Genomic DNA, 18139 nt, shown 5'->3' on the forward strand with positions numbered 1-18139 from the left:
ACACTTTTCAAACTAGGAAAATCCTGATTTGTTACAAATGTAATGGGTAGTATCACAACATCATAAAGGAGCTGACATTTGGATATAAAGAAAGATTTATCAAGACCAACCTATAAGACATTACTGAATTTGAAAGCAAAGTATACGATTCTTTCTAGACTTGTTGTTCTATCAGCTGTGTGAAGACTAAATTGCAGTCTGTTATTCCATTCTTAAAATATTCTGCCCCTAAAAGAATAGTGAACTTCAATGGATTTTTAAAGGGAATTCAGACACTAAAACTGCTTGAGTATTTTGAATAATTGGGTTATTGTGAAATAATCTTTTTATTAATCAATATACATGAAAGATATTTTGCTTTGATTAAAAACTGCTATTTTCCTATTTTAACTGCAGCTTTTATCACTTTTATTGAAAATATTTTTTTAATTTCATGGAACTAATAATAGAATCCTAAAAGTGGAAAAGACTTCAACGGGTCATCTGGTTGACTTTCACGACCTGAATTAGGATCAACAAAAGTTATTTTATTTCTGATATAAATCTCAAATCATGGAAACTACAGTCTAACTGGGCAATCTATTCCCAGCTTCCTTATTATCACTGTGAGGGCAGTTTTCCCCATTGCCAAAGCTAAATCTCCTTTACTTCAATTTTTCTCCTGAGTATTGAGTGAACAAAAATTCTCCTTGCTCTTTGTAATAGAGTTTTCTCAGAACTTGGCAATGTTTCTTTTCTATCTTAGGATACTATTTTTAAACATCTTAGTATGATGTTTACCTGTTTTGCAATGATGTGATGCTACTGTATAAGCTAAAATTAGACTGCCTTCCAGTGCACTGCCAGTCCTTCCCAGCTTCATATCAAACCAAAATGTAATGAGCATCATCGAAGTCATTAATAGAAATACTGGGAAGAACTATAAGAGTGTTTGTAAGATGAGACAGGCACATATTAGAATCATACAATCATAGAATAGTTTGTGTTGGAAGTGACCTTTAAAGGTCATCTGGTCCAACCGCCCTGCAATGAGCATTCCTTTCCATTCCAATTCCCTTCCATTGCTGCTGAGTTCTAAATCTGGAATTACATTTAGGAGCGAAGAAAAACAAACTGGAGATAGTTCAAATGAAAGGAGGAAAATGAGACTGGAGTTCAAGAACTGGCATGTAAGGAAAGGCAGAAATAATGAGACCAGGTTTTACCTGAAGGTATAAAAAATTGAGACTTTCACTGTCAGAAATTTGAGCCTCATTTCTGATTTGAATTCTTCAGGCTTTAATTTCTCTCCATTGCTTCTTATGTCTTTTTTCCCATTAAATTAAAATGCCACTCAGTACCTAATATTTTGTCATTGTAAGGAAGCTATAAACTGCAATGGGTTTTTTTAAAACCATTTTCAGTAACCTAAAAAAATAATCTCTTTAGCTATCTCTTGTTTTCAAACTATCTATCATTTCATTCAGCCTATCACATTTTCAACTTCCTTATCAAAATGTAAAACACCATTATATGCAGCATCTTACTAGCTGGCTTAAAACACTAATCACTGGATGCAAATTACCTTTTAACTACTGCTGATTACTCTCTTGGCACATTCAGGAATGAAATTAGCCTTTTTCACTTTTACATCCTCTGGCATTACACTTTCAGCTGAAACTGAACTCAATCCTTTAGCTAAATGTTGCAGAATTCAGTTTCTCTGCTTATAGGTCTACATCCATTGCTTCTAGATTTAAGGATTTCACTGTATCAAACTGCATTTTGTTTCAGTGGATCAAATACACCATCTGTTCCACTGCTTGTAAGTGTAACCTTCAGCCTAACAGAGTACACAGCACTTTGAATTAAATAGAGCATAACTTTTAAAAGAATATCCAATACTTTTTTTAAATGTGCACTGAAGAATCAATTTATAGCTCACAGCCTAAGATAAATCTTGTTTTATGAGACAATCATCTGAAAATTAATATTTTCAGCTTCCACTGGATGTTGTTACCACTGTCTGCTTGGCTGAAAGTATCAAGTATATTATTATACTTACACATGTATCTGAGATCCAGCTAGGCTGAGTGGGGCTTTGAGCCAGCTGGTCTAGTGGAAGGTGTCCCTGTCCATGGCAGGGCGGTTGGAACTAGAGAATCTTTAAGGTTCCTCCAACTCAAACCATTCTGTGAGTCTATGATAATATTTCCCTCCTGAACTGTGTGCAAGAAAACAGAAAACTGAGGAGGGAACATGGTAACAGACAAGTTGCTTTGTGTTACAGAGCAGTCATTTTATTCTACACAAAGATAAAACAAAACTATTGGAAATGGCATATAGTCCTTAATGAGCCCAGTCCCCAAAAATTCATTGTCTTCCATCCCACACTTTACACACATCATTATGGATGAATGAATTTGAAACGCAGAAACCACTCCAAGCAATAAATACTCTCATCTTGGAAGAACCAAAGTGACTGAGCTAACAAAACAGTAAACATATACCTTTGCAGATGACAATGCATTCTGGATGCATGCACAGGAAGTTGAGTGCATTCTGAAGTGTAAAAATAGCTGACAAACTAAAAGGAGATAGTGGCTCCAGAAAACACTGCAGTCAGTGGCCGAAAACATGTGAGCATTGGGGAGCATATTAGGGAAAAACACTGGTAGTCTACAGTGTACAGCACTACAGGCACATCATGCATTAAATAGGTGAGGAATGGGATGCAAGGCATGTGTAGCCTAGTGATTGAGACTCTCACACAACGTAGTAGGTAGGGAGAACATACAAGTATGGAGTCTCTACTCCTTTGGTAACTATGAGGACATGTTTTTGCTTTTACTTACACAAACCTAATTTTTGGACAGCTAAAGGTTTGCATCCAAGTATATCAATCTCTAAAATGTCAAGAAATTCTTATGAGGCTGTCGTTCCCACAGAAAAACCTGATACCCTCCTTCCTTAAAGGAATTTAATTTTTGATAGGATATTAGTTCTTTAGTCCTAGAGCAAACTTCCTCCTTCTGAATAAGGTTTCCACAGGAAAAGTGTAACCATATCATTGAATACTACAGCAAAGGTCTCTGAATTGCATGTCTTCAGGGGCATCAGGCACAGCATCACCAGCTAGTTGAGGGAGAGGATTGTCCTGCTCTGCTCTGCACTGGTGCAGCCTCACCTTGAATATTGTGTGCAGTTTTGGGTGCCACATTATAATAAAGGTATTAAGCTCTTAGAGTGTCCAAAGAAGGCAACGAAGATGGGGAAGGGCCTTGAGAGGAAGCCATATGAGGAGTGGCTGAGGTCACTTGGTCTGTTAAGTCTGGAGAAGACTGAGGGGAGACCTCATTGCAGTCCACAACTTCCTCATGAGAGGAAGAAGAGGGGCAGACACTGATCTCTTCTCTATGGTGATCAGTGACAGGACCTGATGGAATGGCCTGAAGTTATGACAGGGGAGGTTTAAGTGGGATTAGAAAAAGGTTTCTCACCCAGAGGGTGGTTGGGCACTGGAACAGGCTCCCCAGGGAAGTGGTCACAGCACCAAGCTTGACAGAGTTCAAGAAGCGTTTGGCTTCTTAAAGCTCAGGCACATGGTGTGACTCTTGGGGATAGTCCTGTGCAGGGCTAGGAGTTGTACTCAATGACCCTAAGACTAGCTCAGTTGGTTAGAGCCTGGTGCTAATAATGTCAAGGTTGTGGGTTCAATCCCTATATGGGCCATTCTCCTTGGAGCCAGACCTTACGATCCTTGTGGGTCCCTTCCAACTCAGCATATTCTGTGATTGTGTGAATATCCCCCACAGCAAGATGGAAGGGTATTATCACACGCAGGTAAGAGACACAACCAAGCAAAACAGGCAGGTGGTTGCTTTTAGGAAAGCTTATCAAGTCTATCCTCTATGGGAGTGCTTAATTTTAAACATAAGCCATAGGAGAAGTAGAAGAATACTTAATATTCTCCCACTTCCTTTGTGAAAAAAATGATTGCACATTGGAACAGCATAGCAATATTTAACATTTCCCTAACATTTGCCTTTGACCACAGGTCTCATGCCGTGTGTTGTTGCCACATGTACTTAGGCCCAGGCAACGGCCTGGAATGGGCTGCCCAGGGAGATGGTGCAGTCACTGTCCCTGGAGGTGTTTAAGGAAAGACTGGATGTGCCATGGTCTAGTTGTCATGGTGGTGTTCGGTCATGGGTTGGACTCAATGATCTCAGAGGTCTTTTTCAACCTAATTGATTCTGTGATTCTGAGGAGGGAAATGGTGTCTCCCTCGACACTGTACTCGCTCTGACCATGTCTTCCTAAAGCAGACATGTCATCACAAGGGACAAGGCCCTGGGAGTTCTGCTCTCCCCTGTAGCATTCCCAAGCAGCCAGCCGACCTGTCTGCCGCGGGGACAGAAGCCCTTCCCCCGCCGGGCTCGCAGGACAGAAGCCGCCGCTTTCCAGGCTCCTGCTGCAGTGGGTGGATCCCTGGGAGGTGCCAAACCCCTTCCCTTCCTCTTCCCCTTCTCCCCCCGCCTTCGTGGTGAGGAGGTGCCTGAGCGTGGCAGCATCTTCCCTTGGCTCATTGGAGTGGGGAGGAGGGGCCGTCGCCGCCTGCGGGGAAGGAAGGTAAGCTGCGGCGGACGGCGGGGAGGGAAGGGGAGGGAAGGGGGTTGGCTCCCCCCCTTCGCTGTGTTTCGATTCCCCGTGCGGCCGTCGGTGGGGAGCGGGGCAGGGGGAGGGCGCTGCCTGTGCTGGGCCGGGGTGGTGCTGCGCTCCTCGGGGCTGCGTCTCCCGGGCACCGGGATTGGAAATGGCCGATAACGGGGACGGCGGGGGGATGTGTGTCTGTGCGTGTGTTCCACTGCTGACGGGAGTTACGTTTGTGTGGTTGGGGGTGCGTGATGCCCGCAGGTGCACAGGAGTGTGATGGTGGCGGCGCCTTAGACAAGCTGAGCTTGGTGACCGTTTGTGGTTTTAAGGAAAAGAGAGAATACTTTGGAAACCAGGGACCGTTAGTTGTGTGGGAGACGGGCGGATTGAACCGTGTTTCCTTGTGGAGGTGAAATTTCTGATATCGGTGGATTCCTAATATCGCGCACAGTTAGTAAAAAGATTTTACTCCCGGTTATGAGCAGAGTAAGGTCTGTAGGAAGTCATGCTTGTGCAGCAGCAGAAACCATTTGGGCTGAACTGATGGTCCTTTCAGTGCCTGAAGGGAACTGACAAAAGATGGGGCGAGGCTGTTAACAAGAGAATGTAGTGACAGCACAAGGGGGAATGGGCTCAAATTGAAAGAGAGTGGGTTTAGATTAGATATTAGGAAGAAATTCTTTACTGTGAGGGTGGCGAAGCACTGGAACAAGTCGCCCAGAGAAGTTGTGGATGCCCCATCCCTGGAAGTGTTCAAGACCAGGCTGGATGGGGCTCTGATGGGGCAACCTGGTCTAGTGGAAGGTGTCCCTGCCCATGGCAGGGGGGTTGGAACTAGATGATCTTTAAGGTCCCTTCCAAGCCAAACCATTCTATGATTCTGTGATTCTGTGTTGGAGGATATGAATGCAAGCATGGGGTAAAGGAAATGTGGAGAATCGATCGCCCTGCTGAATGTGGGTAGGAGAGGTAATGCTGTCCAGATATGAGAAATAAATCTGTCAGAATGATGTGGGATGTGAATGATGTGATGGACCATAAAGTAGCAGGAAGAGATTGTGTGGATAAAAAAAGAATCAAGCGTATGTATCATTGCTTTGAGAAAATAAAATTATAAGAGCTTTTGATTATGTCTACCATAGACTGCAGGAGTTGGATTTGGATAAGAATATCACTTACTGGGAGATGCTATCAGGAGTTATGTCACAGATGGATTTCTTTCTTAGATCACAGAATCACAGAATGGTTTAGGTTCAAAGGGACCTTAAAGTTCATCTAGTTCCAACCCCCTGCCATGGATGCCACTCATTAAACCAGGTTGCTCAGGGCCACATCAAGCCTGGCCTGGCACACTCCCAGGGATGGGGCACCCACAACTTTTCTTGGCAATCTGCTTGTGCCCTCACCACCCTCTGAGTAAAGAATTTCTTCCTAACATCTAATCTAATTCTGTCATCTTGTAGTTTAAAGCCATTCTGCCTTGTCCTGTCACTATCTGCCTTTGTGAAAAGTTGCTCTCCCTCATTTTTTATAAGGCCTCTTTAGGTACTGAGAGGGCACAGTGAGATCTCCCTGGAGCCCCATCTTTTCTAGGCTGGACAACCAATAGATGCAGATAATGGCATCATTTGGGCATATAGCAATCCAGTTGATCTTACATACAACTACTGTAAGCTTACCAAATGAGCACTGAATTGTTTTAGACTTGCTCTCAGTAAGCAGTGTGGAAAATTCCAGGAAGAGCTGGTTTATAAATTTGTGATCTTGTATCTTGGACATTTTTAAATAAATATAAGTAAAATAGGTGACTAAACAGAGACAGGTTTGAAATTCTCAATTTCAGATGGGCAAACTTAGAAAAATCAGGAGGATTAATTAGTGATGTTGTTTGTACAGGAATCCTGAGGGCCCTAGAAGAAGTAAAGAGGGTACAAAGCAAATTCTACCTTGTGCCGAAGGTAGAATCTATTTGGAATTTATATCCAAAAAAAGAGAAAAGATCTAATGAAAACAACTTCTGCCCATCTCAAAAAGGATCTTAGGAATAAAGAGTAGAAAAAAGATAGTTAAGTAAAATAAAAATTAAGAGATAAAGTGCAGTTCTACAGTGAGAATTGACATCAGTAATTCTCAGTTAGTTATAGACAATTATTTTTTAAAGCTTCTTTAATCATGTAAGTAAAATAGATAGAAGTAGGATAAAAACAATAATAGAAGTAAGACCACTGAGTGATAAAGTTGAGATAAAATGACCTTGGCATCATGATGCATGTGATCTGTTGCAGTTTGGAGGAGACTACTCCAGTGGTAGAAATAATATTAGAAGCCTACACTTATACCACAAAGAATAACATTTTGTCTCTTAATTATTTTTAAGAGTTGGGAAACCTCTATGTATTATATCTGATCCAATGCTCTTGCCACTTAAAGTTCAGCAGTTCCACTATCAGAAGACTGTTAAATACAGAAATGGACAGATACAGAGTCATTTACTGGTAGAGGAAGTGGGCTTCATATACACATTCTATTTATAGAATTTATATACAGAGATTGTATCTCTTTTCTAACATACAGTATCTTTGTGTGCAGACAGCTATAACTATAAAAATATTTAAACTACCAGAATTCTTAGCTCTGGGTATGTAATACCTGTGATGTGTGTGTATTTGTGTGTGTATACATATATATGATTAATTTTTTTTAGATATGCACGTGTGTGTGTGTTTGATGTATATACCTCTATATATGTGTGTTTCAGGTGTATACCTGCGTAAATTCTGACTTTGTGTTGGGGAACGATTTCACCATCCTCCCACTCACCCAGGCATTGCATGCTGGGTTCATGGGAAGTGCTCTGGCAAGTGCCCAATGTTACAGAGATGCTACAGCCAGATTTGTGCTGGAGCTGTGCTAGACATCATCTTGAAAAAGATCTTGGTGACTCAATATGTAGCCTTCTTAGGTGTAGGCAGGAGACTGTCACGGACCACGGCTCCAATGTGCAGATTGTGCTAAACTGAAGTAAACAAGGAATGTAGGAAATAAAACCAGGTGTGGTTTAGTAATGTTTATGTTTTTTGTTGAGGTTTAGAATGTTTAAGAAGATATATTTTATAAATCAGAACACTTAGTCTAAGGATAGAATGACCTTCTGTGGACATCTAAGGAGGGGCTTAAAAGTTAGAACTGTAGAAACTATCAATATTTCTTCTTTAACAGCTAGAACAGACTGTGAGGTCAAAGGACAGCTAGACCTGATGTATGGCTCAGCATTTGGCTGGTTCAGGTAACTGTAGGCTGCAAACAATTTAGGCCAGGTCAGATCTACTTAGAGAGAGCATAACAAAATGTGTGCATTTGCATGCTGTTTTTCTGCTAATGCAGTATAGTATCTATGATTACATAGTAACAGAAGGGATCTTTCCAGGCATGCAGTTCCTATGGCATGGAACTGATATTCAGTCAGGCTTCCATATGCAGGTACAATGGCACCTGACATCTGAAGTTTATATGTGGTTTATCCTGAACAACTGCATGACCTGTTAGTGTTTCTTAAGTTCCTAAAGCTTTAATAGTTTCTGCACTACAATTCTTTAACTTTGTTAAAAAAATAATAGCTGCTTCTTTCACATATTTACTGCATTATTTTGAATTGTTTTGTTCTGTTACATGGTCAATATTTTTAATAAAGTTCTTTTTAAATCAAGTCTTTGAAATAATTTTTTTCCCCTAAAGCCAGTTCCTTGAACTTTCATATTGCAAAGTCAAAATGAAGAATAAGTTTTCAATTCTACCAAATCAGTTGTATGGTAAATAACATTTTATGTAGCATTTAAAATAGGCAAGAGCCAATGGTTGCATCAGTTGTATTTTATTATGTTTGGTGTATGTATAGATTGCAGGAACTGAAGTGTATTTATAGTTTGGCTAACAATTCAGCAAAGAGAAAGAACTTTTCAAGTTAGTTTTCTGAAAATCTTGGATCAGCTACATAAAAATTGTGGACAAATGTTTTTCATTAGTATCTCAGGTTATATTTCAGTTAAATTAGACTACATTAGGTTAGATTTAGACACAGGAATGACATCCTGTTGTCAAGAGACTGTCTGACAGAATGTTTAATTATTTAACAAGATTTTTTTTTCTTCTGTTGTAAAGATTTTCCTTCTTGTGGGTGATGATGATTTTTTTTCAGTTGCTTCTATTTTTGTTGCTGGCTGGTAAACAATCCACCATTCTACATCAATGATGGTGATAAACAATTCTAAGTGGAAAAAGTAATTGGAATAGTAATGAGAAAAATAAAGAAACTTAATATGAGCACTTGTCTTACCATCATATAGGACTTTTAATAGTTCTAGGTGACTTTCTAAAAATTAAATTAGACAAATTGTCTTGCTAGCCCAAAATCCCAAGGTTAAATTTTTTGGAGGTGAGTGGAAGGTGTCCCCAGGAATCTATATAAGATTTTTCAAAGCCATTTTGTCACTTAGGGCAGAAATTTCACACCAGACCCTAACACTTATTTTCAAACCATTGGAAAGTTGAAAAATCATGCCCTCTGTTTTCTATCCTATTTTCTCACTTCTTTCAAAATGTTTTCCGCTGATGTATTTGCTCTTTGCTGCAGGCGTATTGAACCTCTATTGAAGGATGTTGCTGAGTGTGGGTAACAGGACAGTGTTCCCACTGTCTTCCTTGCTTTTCATGTGCCCTTGTTTCTTTTATGTGTTGCTTACATCTTATCCTTCACTGCTTGTATTCATGGCAACCAATTTTTGTTTGGGGGTGATGATGATACTGGAAAGAAGGGCTTTGCAAATAGGCTTCAATCATGTAGCTCCAATACAGCATACTGCACGTAGGTGAACCTCTGCAAACTTCAGTAGGGTCATGCTGGAGGTGCATCCCTGGAGCTGACAGGTGGAACTGGATGTCATGCCAAAAGAGAGGTGGTGTCTGACACTATGTTTCTGACTAAACTTTTGCCTCTGGAGATTGAGACAATAAAGCTGTTTTATCTCAAATAATTTTAATTACATGTTTCTCTAGCAGTTGCCTACCTTGCAAGGTCAAGGATGTCAGTCTCTTAGACTAAATATTCCTGGCTTTAAGAGTTTCTTGGATCTAGCTTCTAAACTGCACGTAGATTTTCTCGTGCAATTAGTAGGCAGACAGTGGAACTTGCATCTGGAGCCAAGAATTCACAGTCTGGTGTCATGAAGCAAGAAGGGAAGAAGAGAAGATTATGCTTTAGTTGGAGTCAGCAGTTTTTCAAACAACCCATTGCTGTTTGTCAAGGTCTGCAATTTCTTCATTATGGAAAATGCTGCATCAGTGGAGGAATGAATGACAAGCTGAGTTCTGTCAATTTATTGTCAGCACTAGGTGAAGTAGTGACATTTCACAGAATCAGAGAATCACAGAATATGCTGAGTTGGAAGGGACCCACAAGGATCATCAAGTCCAACCCTTAGCCCTGCACAGCACCATCCCAAAGACTCACATTATGTACATGAAAAAGGAAGATAATTTTGAAAATATTCTTCCTAGAAAGGAATCTCACCCGTTCAATCAGAGCACATGTTGGCAATATTTCTGGTCTTATCTCTCCTGCAAAATTGCTTGGACAAGGTAGCATCATGTCATGACTACTTCAGTAGGAAACTGCTGAGAAATCAGGAATAGAGAAAGTTAGGTTCCTTTCCTAAAAGTCTCATCAAGTTGCATTTTTTTCTGTGACTTTTTCCTTTTCCTAGGCCTGTGGTTAGAGTTCTTGGGGAAGAAGCTGCAGACAGACCTTTGATTTGGCAGATGAGACTCATAAATGCTGAAGTTAAGTGGGAGGAAATACTAAGTGGAGTTCTGAAAATTTTTGTTTGCTTGCCAAGTTCCTAGAGAGAGAATCTACAAGAATGTTTACATTCTAATGAGTCAGTGAACCAGTTTAAATATTTAGGGTTAAATGGTCTTAGACTGCTTATAGAGCTTGGCTGTTAGAATTAGTACTTTTCTGTTCCTTAACTCAGTCTTATCTGGACTGCAGAAGCATGTGTGATTTACCCAAAGATCTGTTATGGTTGGACTGAAACGAGGGTCAGAACTATCAGATTCCGAGACCTAAACTCAGACTGCCAGAGTATGCTGTACAGATTCTTAATTGTTCTTGGATTCCAGATAAGAGAATGGTGAAATTTTAATATAAATATTTTTGTATCAAAATGATGTGCACTTCCTCAAGAAGTGGATGTTTACAATAATGATGTTTTTTCCTTTAGATCTGCACTTTAGAATTTTTTTTGCGGGAATGCAGCTAGTGAAAATTATATAGAGTTTTAATACATGGGAAATATTTTTTGCTTGCCCTTTTACTTTCTAAACTAAGCATTGCATTTTTATTTTTTTTTTAGTTGTAGTGGCTAGCTATTTTAAAGTAAGGCTTTTTAGCAATTCTGTGAATATTGTAAGACTTAGTAGATGAATTAACCCAATAACTTGTCTGAGATAGCTAGGATATGTTTTTCTTCTGTACCTGATTTACTCAAATATACAGGGGTTTTCTCTTCATTTTGATGAAAATACTGTTTTTTTCCGTGCTTCACTCTGTATATACAATGTTTATTTTTCTGGAGGGAGAATTCTTACAAGTTGGCAAATATGAATCATCACTAGTATTTTAAAGGTATACAGATAAGAATAATACTTAAACAGGTGTAATATTATTTTTTTGTCTGTATTTATTTTGGGGATCCCAAGGTGAATATGTACTCTTAAATCAATTACAGGTTTTTAGAAAGAACGCCTTTGCTTATGCAGACACGTGGCAATCAGTACATACTTGTATTAGAATACATGAATTCGAATAAAAGAATAAACTGGTATAATTTGAGTCACCCCGCGTACTCCTATGGTGTTGCTCAGAAATAAGGTGTCTGTGTTTGCAGAGCAAACTGAAAATGGAGTTGCAGGGTAATTTTCTCTTAGTTATAGGGAAGATAAAACATAACTTTTGAGTTGCGAGGACGTAATTGATCTTTATTCTTGAGAAGTCAGGGCAGAACTGTCAGCATCTTTGTGGGGACTGAAAAGTAGTGAACTGGAGCACCTTTTATTAAGTAACTGAGGTGATTAGACCCTAATGTACCTTTCTTTATACTAACAAATAAACTGCTTTTAAAGTCAAACCATGCTTTTGTCTGAACAGATGCAATTGAAGGGAAATATTAGAAATGGCAAAATCACGGATATCAGTTATGTATCAAATGGCCTGAGGAAGAAAATGTGGAATTCTACATTTATTTAAATTACAAAATTAATTGTTAATTATTTCTTTGGGGGCTGAGCTTAGGCTAAGGATGGCCAAGAAGTGGGTACCATATCAGCATTGCTAGGCAGTGCTGTAAATTGATACTGCAAAATATTGGATAGCCTTGATAATCAGTTTTGCAGTAGGACTACTCACATACTTGAAATTAAATGTTTCAGAACTTCAGTTCAGTTCAGTCCTGCTCAGGCTGTGCTCATGCCAAAGGCCTTGATTAGATGAGTCGTTTCTAGTTTAAGTAGAGAAGATGTACACAAATTCTTGTGCAAGTAAGTTGTTGGAGAAAATAAGAAAATAACAAATTGCTTAACTGCAAGAGCTCAACAGGTTACTCTGTTTCCATGAAGTTGCAAAGCATGGTAAATGGCTGGCTGTGTTTATTTAGGGCTCTGCTCAGTTCCACCTGTGTAACTGCCTGGTGCCATTTAATTCTTAGCTGCTGTTCCAGCTTGGCACAGATACCTTATAGGTCATGTGTCATATCTGCCAGCACTGTTTGGTGCTGGGATCCCCAAGGTTATCTCAAAAAGCAATAGGTGCTAACCTCTAGGCAACTGTATCAGCCCTTTAGTTTCTCTAGTTGAAAGGGAATATAACTTAGCTTCAAGTTATTTCAGTTTGGTTGCGTGTCTGAGCCTTAAGCTCAAAGTCAACATGGACAAGAGAGTAGCTGAACTTTCACACGAGCTGAATTTATCATTTCATGTCCAAACTAAGTGTATGAAATACACTGTGTGTATGTAGATTTGTGAGTTTTGTTAAAGAGTAAGCTTAACAGTGTGCATATTCAGTATAGTTGAGTTGCAGCAATTATTTGGGGTTTTATTCATTTTAAGTAAATAATTTTTTTTGTTTATTCAGTAAATTAAATTATATTTGTTAAATCATTAACATTTATAATACTTAAATCATATGAATTTCATGTATTTTATGCCCTTGGCATGAAGTCTTACAAAAGAAACATGTTGAGCAGTAAGGTCATTTTATGTGGCTGCATTTGATACTCCTTGTAGCATGGTATTCCTCTGAAAAGTAACTCAGTAAGTTGGTAGCTTGTTTATTGGATGTTATTTTGCCTGTAATCAGAATTTTACAGACATGTAATTTTAAGTCATTATTTTCTGGCAATATTTTCTGAAGTAGAATGAATATGTTAAGAACTCTCAGTAAACCTGAACAGACCCAAATATTTTTCTAACATTGGTTTTCAGAACATAACTGGAATAAAAGCATTTGAAGGTTTAGGCCAGAAATTAAATACTCTGGCCAGTGTGCTTTTTCTTTACATAAAGAAATGTCTTGAAGAATTATGTCAGCAAGGTTCTCAATACTGCAATAAAAATACATTGGAGTATTGTGTTCATAAAACATCTTTCTTTCCAATCACAGAATGATTAGTTCTACTACTTGTTTTAGAAAACCCGTTTTGTCCAAGAATTAATATTTTATGAAAGAATACAGAAGTGCAGAGTCTGTCTAACTGGTAATTGTACAGTTGAATATAAGAGCAGAACTGAGTGAGCTTTGTATTACTTGTTTTCTCATTCCACAGAATCAAATAGCTCTGGCTCAATATTGAACCAGTGTGTATAGTTTCATAATGTAGTTTTGCAGCAATATGATATGGTGATTTTAACCACAGTTCTCTCTCTGCAGGGGGACACAAGCAGAAATCCATATGGAGGATGAACCTCCTCCTCAAGGAGTCAGTGCCAAGGTCAGAGTGTGAATTTGTATTGAGAGTTCTGTACTACTCTGCTCAAAAGGGAGAAGCTTGGTTCCATTTAGCAGTAGCTTAGTAAATGCTAGTAGCTTTCAAGATAGACACAAAAGAAAAGCTATAGGTAGAAGAAAAGATACTGGCAAAAGAAATCTTGCTTAAGTGATACACGAAATATTAGAAGAACAATATATTCACATGATTCAAGTCTGTGTCCTAAGATTCAGATCTAGCTCTGCCTTTCATGACTTCATGCAATATAATGAGGGAACTGATCACTTATGGGATATAAATATTGGCAGGCTGATAGTTCAAGCTGTTTTTCATTTTCTTGAAACAAAATATAATGGAGAAGTGTGTAAGGGGAGAAAGTATTGAAAGGTGAAAGAGTAACTCTTACTGAGTTGAATGTAACTAATAATTCCAGAGACATGATTTAGATTATGCATATTTTTTTGTCTGATAAAGTTTTTGTTATTTCTTTTGTTAAAAAAATATCGGTATCATAAGTATGTCCTTGACTGCTTATTATAAGATTAGTTAGGGATTTTTCTTTCAGTGTATTATTTTAGTGTTAAGAAATGCTACAGTTTGGGGTTTTTTTTAACCTACTAATTATAAGGGTAGGACTTGAGTGCTTTCTAGAAGGAAGTTACAGAAAAAAACTTTTCTATTTAAAATGAATGGGTTCTGACCCACTGAGCATTTGGAATTTAGAGCCCACATTGTAAAGAAATCAATATATTATTCTAGTAAAGGAATCTGTACAAATGAAGGACACCCTGACTGTCCTTTTGAACCTCAGGCTTCATCAGTCTTGAGCAAAAGTGGGATGCAGCTTTGGTGATGCAATTGGAAGAGTAGTCTGTGATGCTTTCAGTATCCATTATCATATTTTAAGAGGGCTGTAGAATTAATGCTAACCTCTTGACATAAAACAAATTATTCTGCAAACAGCAGATGAATGAAGGCTGATTCCATATGGATTCTGGTCCTTCATCTCTGATAAGCCTGCTATGCATCATGGAGGACAGCATTTGCTGGGATTAGCTTGGACCTACTTGCTCACTGACTTATTTAATAACATAATGTCTGTTTGTCCAGCTGACTGCTGCCAAATGGATTGTGTCAGCAGAATCTTACTTCCCTTTCACTTGCAAATTTGGCTGAAATTGGTCAGTTATTTGCTGTGAGGAGATGGAGAAAGAACTGGTGTGATCAAAATGACAACATTTTTTTTGTGAAGATGACCAGTCTTCCTTTCCTCTTCTCAGAAGTATATAATAAAGAAATGTGTCATTAGGTGATATTTGTTTCTTTAAAATTAAAAATTTCCTTTTAATTCAGGATTAATTTAGGGTTTATATTTTGACTTTCAAATGTTATCTCTATTTCTGTGTATTTTTTCATAGTAAGTGATATTGTTATGACTGATATAATGTGCTTCAGACTCCAAATTAGAATTTATTCACATCTTTGTTTCAGTCAGAGGTAGAAAAAAATATGTAGTGTAATAGATCATTTTGTAAGTCTGCTTGAAATAAACTAATGATGCAGTCCTCACTGTTATGTGGTAAAATACATCATACCTGTGGTAGGTAAAATCTATTCTTGCTTATCTTCTGATTTGGCAAGTAAAGTTTTTTTCCCTCACATGGAGAACCTGTTTCAATTTCAGTGAAGAAAATTTGATGCACACATCATGCAGAATTTGTTATTAAATGTTGATACTGCAGCATTTTTCTGCTTTATGCTATACCAAAACAGAAGAAATGTTGCATGAGATTCAGACATTAGCTTGACTAGTTTTAATGTTGGGACAGATCTGTTACTCCTTTCCTTTAACTGTAGACTTATAATCTGTCCTTGGATAAGCTGGGAAATGTTCAATTGTCTTTTTTTATTTTATTAAAAGTCTACTTACTTAAAATGTAAATATTCTTAGGAAGTTCCCAAAGACTCAATACTTGTTGAAACACAGAAGGAAATTTCAGAGGTAAAGGCAAAAACTTGAGAAACTTTTTCCTTTCTCAAGTTTCCATTTTCAATGCATAAAAACAAATGTGCATATTTTTCAAAGATAAGTATATTCTTGGGCAGACTTTTTTTCTGGTTTCTTCTTTTAACAGTAATTTTAGCCACAGAGGAAAATACACCAATTTCAAGTTCTGAATATATACTTTATAGTTTATATTAGAATACTTTACATTGAGTTCTATAAGCTAGCAGTCATGTTGTATGAATATAATGAAACTATGACCTCTCCATTTAACTTCTTATATGGTACTTTTCTCTATGAACATAGATCCCTTCTTTCTACATCATGATATATTTTGTTTACTTTAGTGTCTTCGTTTCACATATTGTTCTAGAATTAAAATACTGATTTGTGGTTGAAAAAGGAGGTAATGGTGTTTCTCTAATTTTTTGCTGTGCAAAAGCATATATTTCCCTTTGTCTAGGTATTTGATAGCGTTTTTTATAATACCAGGTCTTGGAGGCAACATTATTGTCAGCCCTGAAGATGCTGGATGTTGGGAAATGGCCAATTTTTTCTCTCTGTTCCCAAGAGGAGCTCAAGTTAATTCGTCAAGCCTGTGTATTTGGCAGTGCTGGTAATGAAGTGTTGTATGCAACTGAAAATGATGAGGTAATTGTCCAAGAGTGTGTATGAACATGGCATGTTTAATCACTTATGTATCAAGTTATTCTGCAAACCAGTACTATGATAGTATACCTAGAGAAAGGTATATATAATAAATAATATATATATAATAATATAATAATAATATATATATAATAAATAATTGTCTGATTATTTTGTTTGCTACTAAAACATTTTGAGTTTAAATTAATGGCTTCCTATCACAATCAGAGGATAAGGAGAAGATGGAGTTTGACATTTCTTGCAAGTGCACAGTGACAGAATGAGACATAAACTGGCAGATGGGAAATTCTGATTCAGTACTAGAAAATAAAAATGACCATAAGAGGGGTTAAATCCTGGAGGGGTTGTGGAATTTTTTTCCTTGGAGATGTTCAAGAATTGACTGGACATGACCTTGAGTCAACTGATCTGTTTAGATCTTTGTTGAGCATGGTGGGTGGACTAAATGACCTTTGGAGGAGGCTCCATTCCAACCTAAATTATAAGTCTGTGATTCTTTTATAACAGGTTTTTGTGCTTGGCATGAACTGCAGTGGGTGTTTGGGAACAGGAGACATGCAGAGTACTATTGAACCAAAGAGGTTAGATTCCCTATGTGGCAAAAAGATAGCCTGTCTGAGTTATGGAAGTGGCCCTCATGTTGTTCTTGCTACAGAAGGTAAAGTATTATCTGAATATTACTTTTTCTGATAGTCCACTTTAATTCATTCAGCAGGTGTGAAAGGTCTGTACTGGTAACACAGAGAGAGAATTGTGAAAGGTATTCTGAGCTGTTAAGTCCAACATATTTTCATTGGTGAATATGACATGTCAGCTAGCTTTGTTCGTAGCTTGTTATCTTCAAAAGTTTTTCAAGCTCTACTTTGACCTTGTAACTACTTGAGGATGGGGTTTCTTTCACTTTTCAGTTAAGTTTGGAACTTCAGATTGTTTTGAAATGCATTAGTGGCAATGTTATGCCCATATGTTCTTGTACCAACACTGTTGTTTAGCTAAAATTCATCTTTTCTCTCCAGTACCTGCTTTTGGATGTGCTTTTAAGACCTGTTATATTGCCTCCCAGCATTTTGTTTCCTGCATTGACACTCTATTATCCACATCGTGGTAGTGGCTCCTCTGTTCATAATTAAGTACATTATTGTCAAAGACAAATTATTAATATTGTGTTCCCAGTGAGGTTCTGCTAGAGCCTGCCTGATAATATTCACATTTGTCTCTCTTTCTACATTAATAGAAGTGGTTTTGAGTAGTCTAGATTAGATGACTAAAAGTAGGTGAGGGGAATGATGCTGTTAATATATTCTTTATATTCAATTATGTTTCACTATTTTCTCTAGTCCTCATGGCAGATCATTCTGCATCCTTTTTTATATATGTGTCTGTATTATTCTGAGCTCTGTTGCTAGCAGTTCTCACTGATACACTCATACTTCTTGCCCAGATGATGTATTGCAAAAGAGCAGGTTCAGAACTGATCCCTGATCATTTTTACCCATAACTCCATTCACATGAATCACTTCCATTCAGCATAGCCTTTTTTAACCTACCTTTCAGAGAGCCATTATGTGTTTCACAATTATTGTGTTAATTATTGTCATTTCCAGTATGTTTCTGTGTGGCTGTTTCACTGAGATGTGTATTCATATGTTGGTCAAACAAAGAAAATGTTGTTGACTTTTTACAGGATAAAGTGATTAGATTTAGCCAGTTATTATAGAAAAATATTGGTTTAGTGTAGCATATTTTGCCTTTATAGTTCTGAGGGAAATCTTCTTAGGGATAAGGAGTTTGG

General features: G+C 37.8%; 1 protein-coding gene across 3 annotated transcripts in view; it reads left to right on the forward strand.

Annotated features, from left to right (window-relative positions):
- Positions 1–4196: 4196 nt before the first annotated feature.
- LOC127467386 (RCC1 and BTB domain-containing protein 2) overlaps positions 4197–18139 on the forward strand; it is a 35721-nt gene continuing 21778 nt past the window's right edge. The window contains exons 1-4 of one of the 3 annotated variants that reach the window (XR_007903083.1): positions 4197–4611; positions 13616–13676; positions 16171–16329; positions 16855–17005. Coding sequence is in view for 2 of the 3 variants with exons in the window: in XM_051779322.1 (XP_051635282.1) it covers positions 13638–13676; positions 16171–16329; positions 16855–17005 (349 nt within the window). In the remaining variant the exon portion in view is untranslated. Of the gene's footprint in view, positions 4612–12885; positions 12932–13615; positions 13677–16170; positions 16330–16854; positions 17006–18139 lie in introns of those variants that run through there. The other 2 variants (XM_051779322.1, XM_051779323.1) reach the window with 2 other exon arrangements.

Source organism: Manacus candei, unplaced genomic scaffold, assembly GCF_025592945.1.
Source record: "Manacus candei isolate 608988 ecotype Guabito, Panama unplaced genomic scaffold, ASM2559294v1 h1tg000014l, whole genome shotgun sequence".
Classification (NCBI taxonomy): domain Eukaryota; kingdom Metazoa; phylum Chordata; class Aves; order Passeriformes; family Pipridae; genus Manacus; species Manacus candei.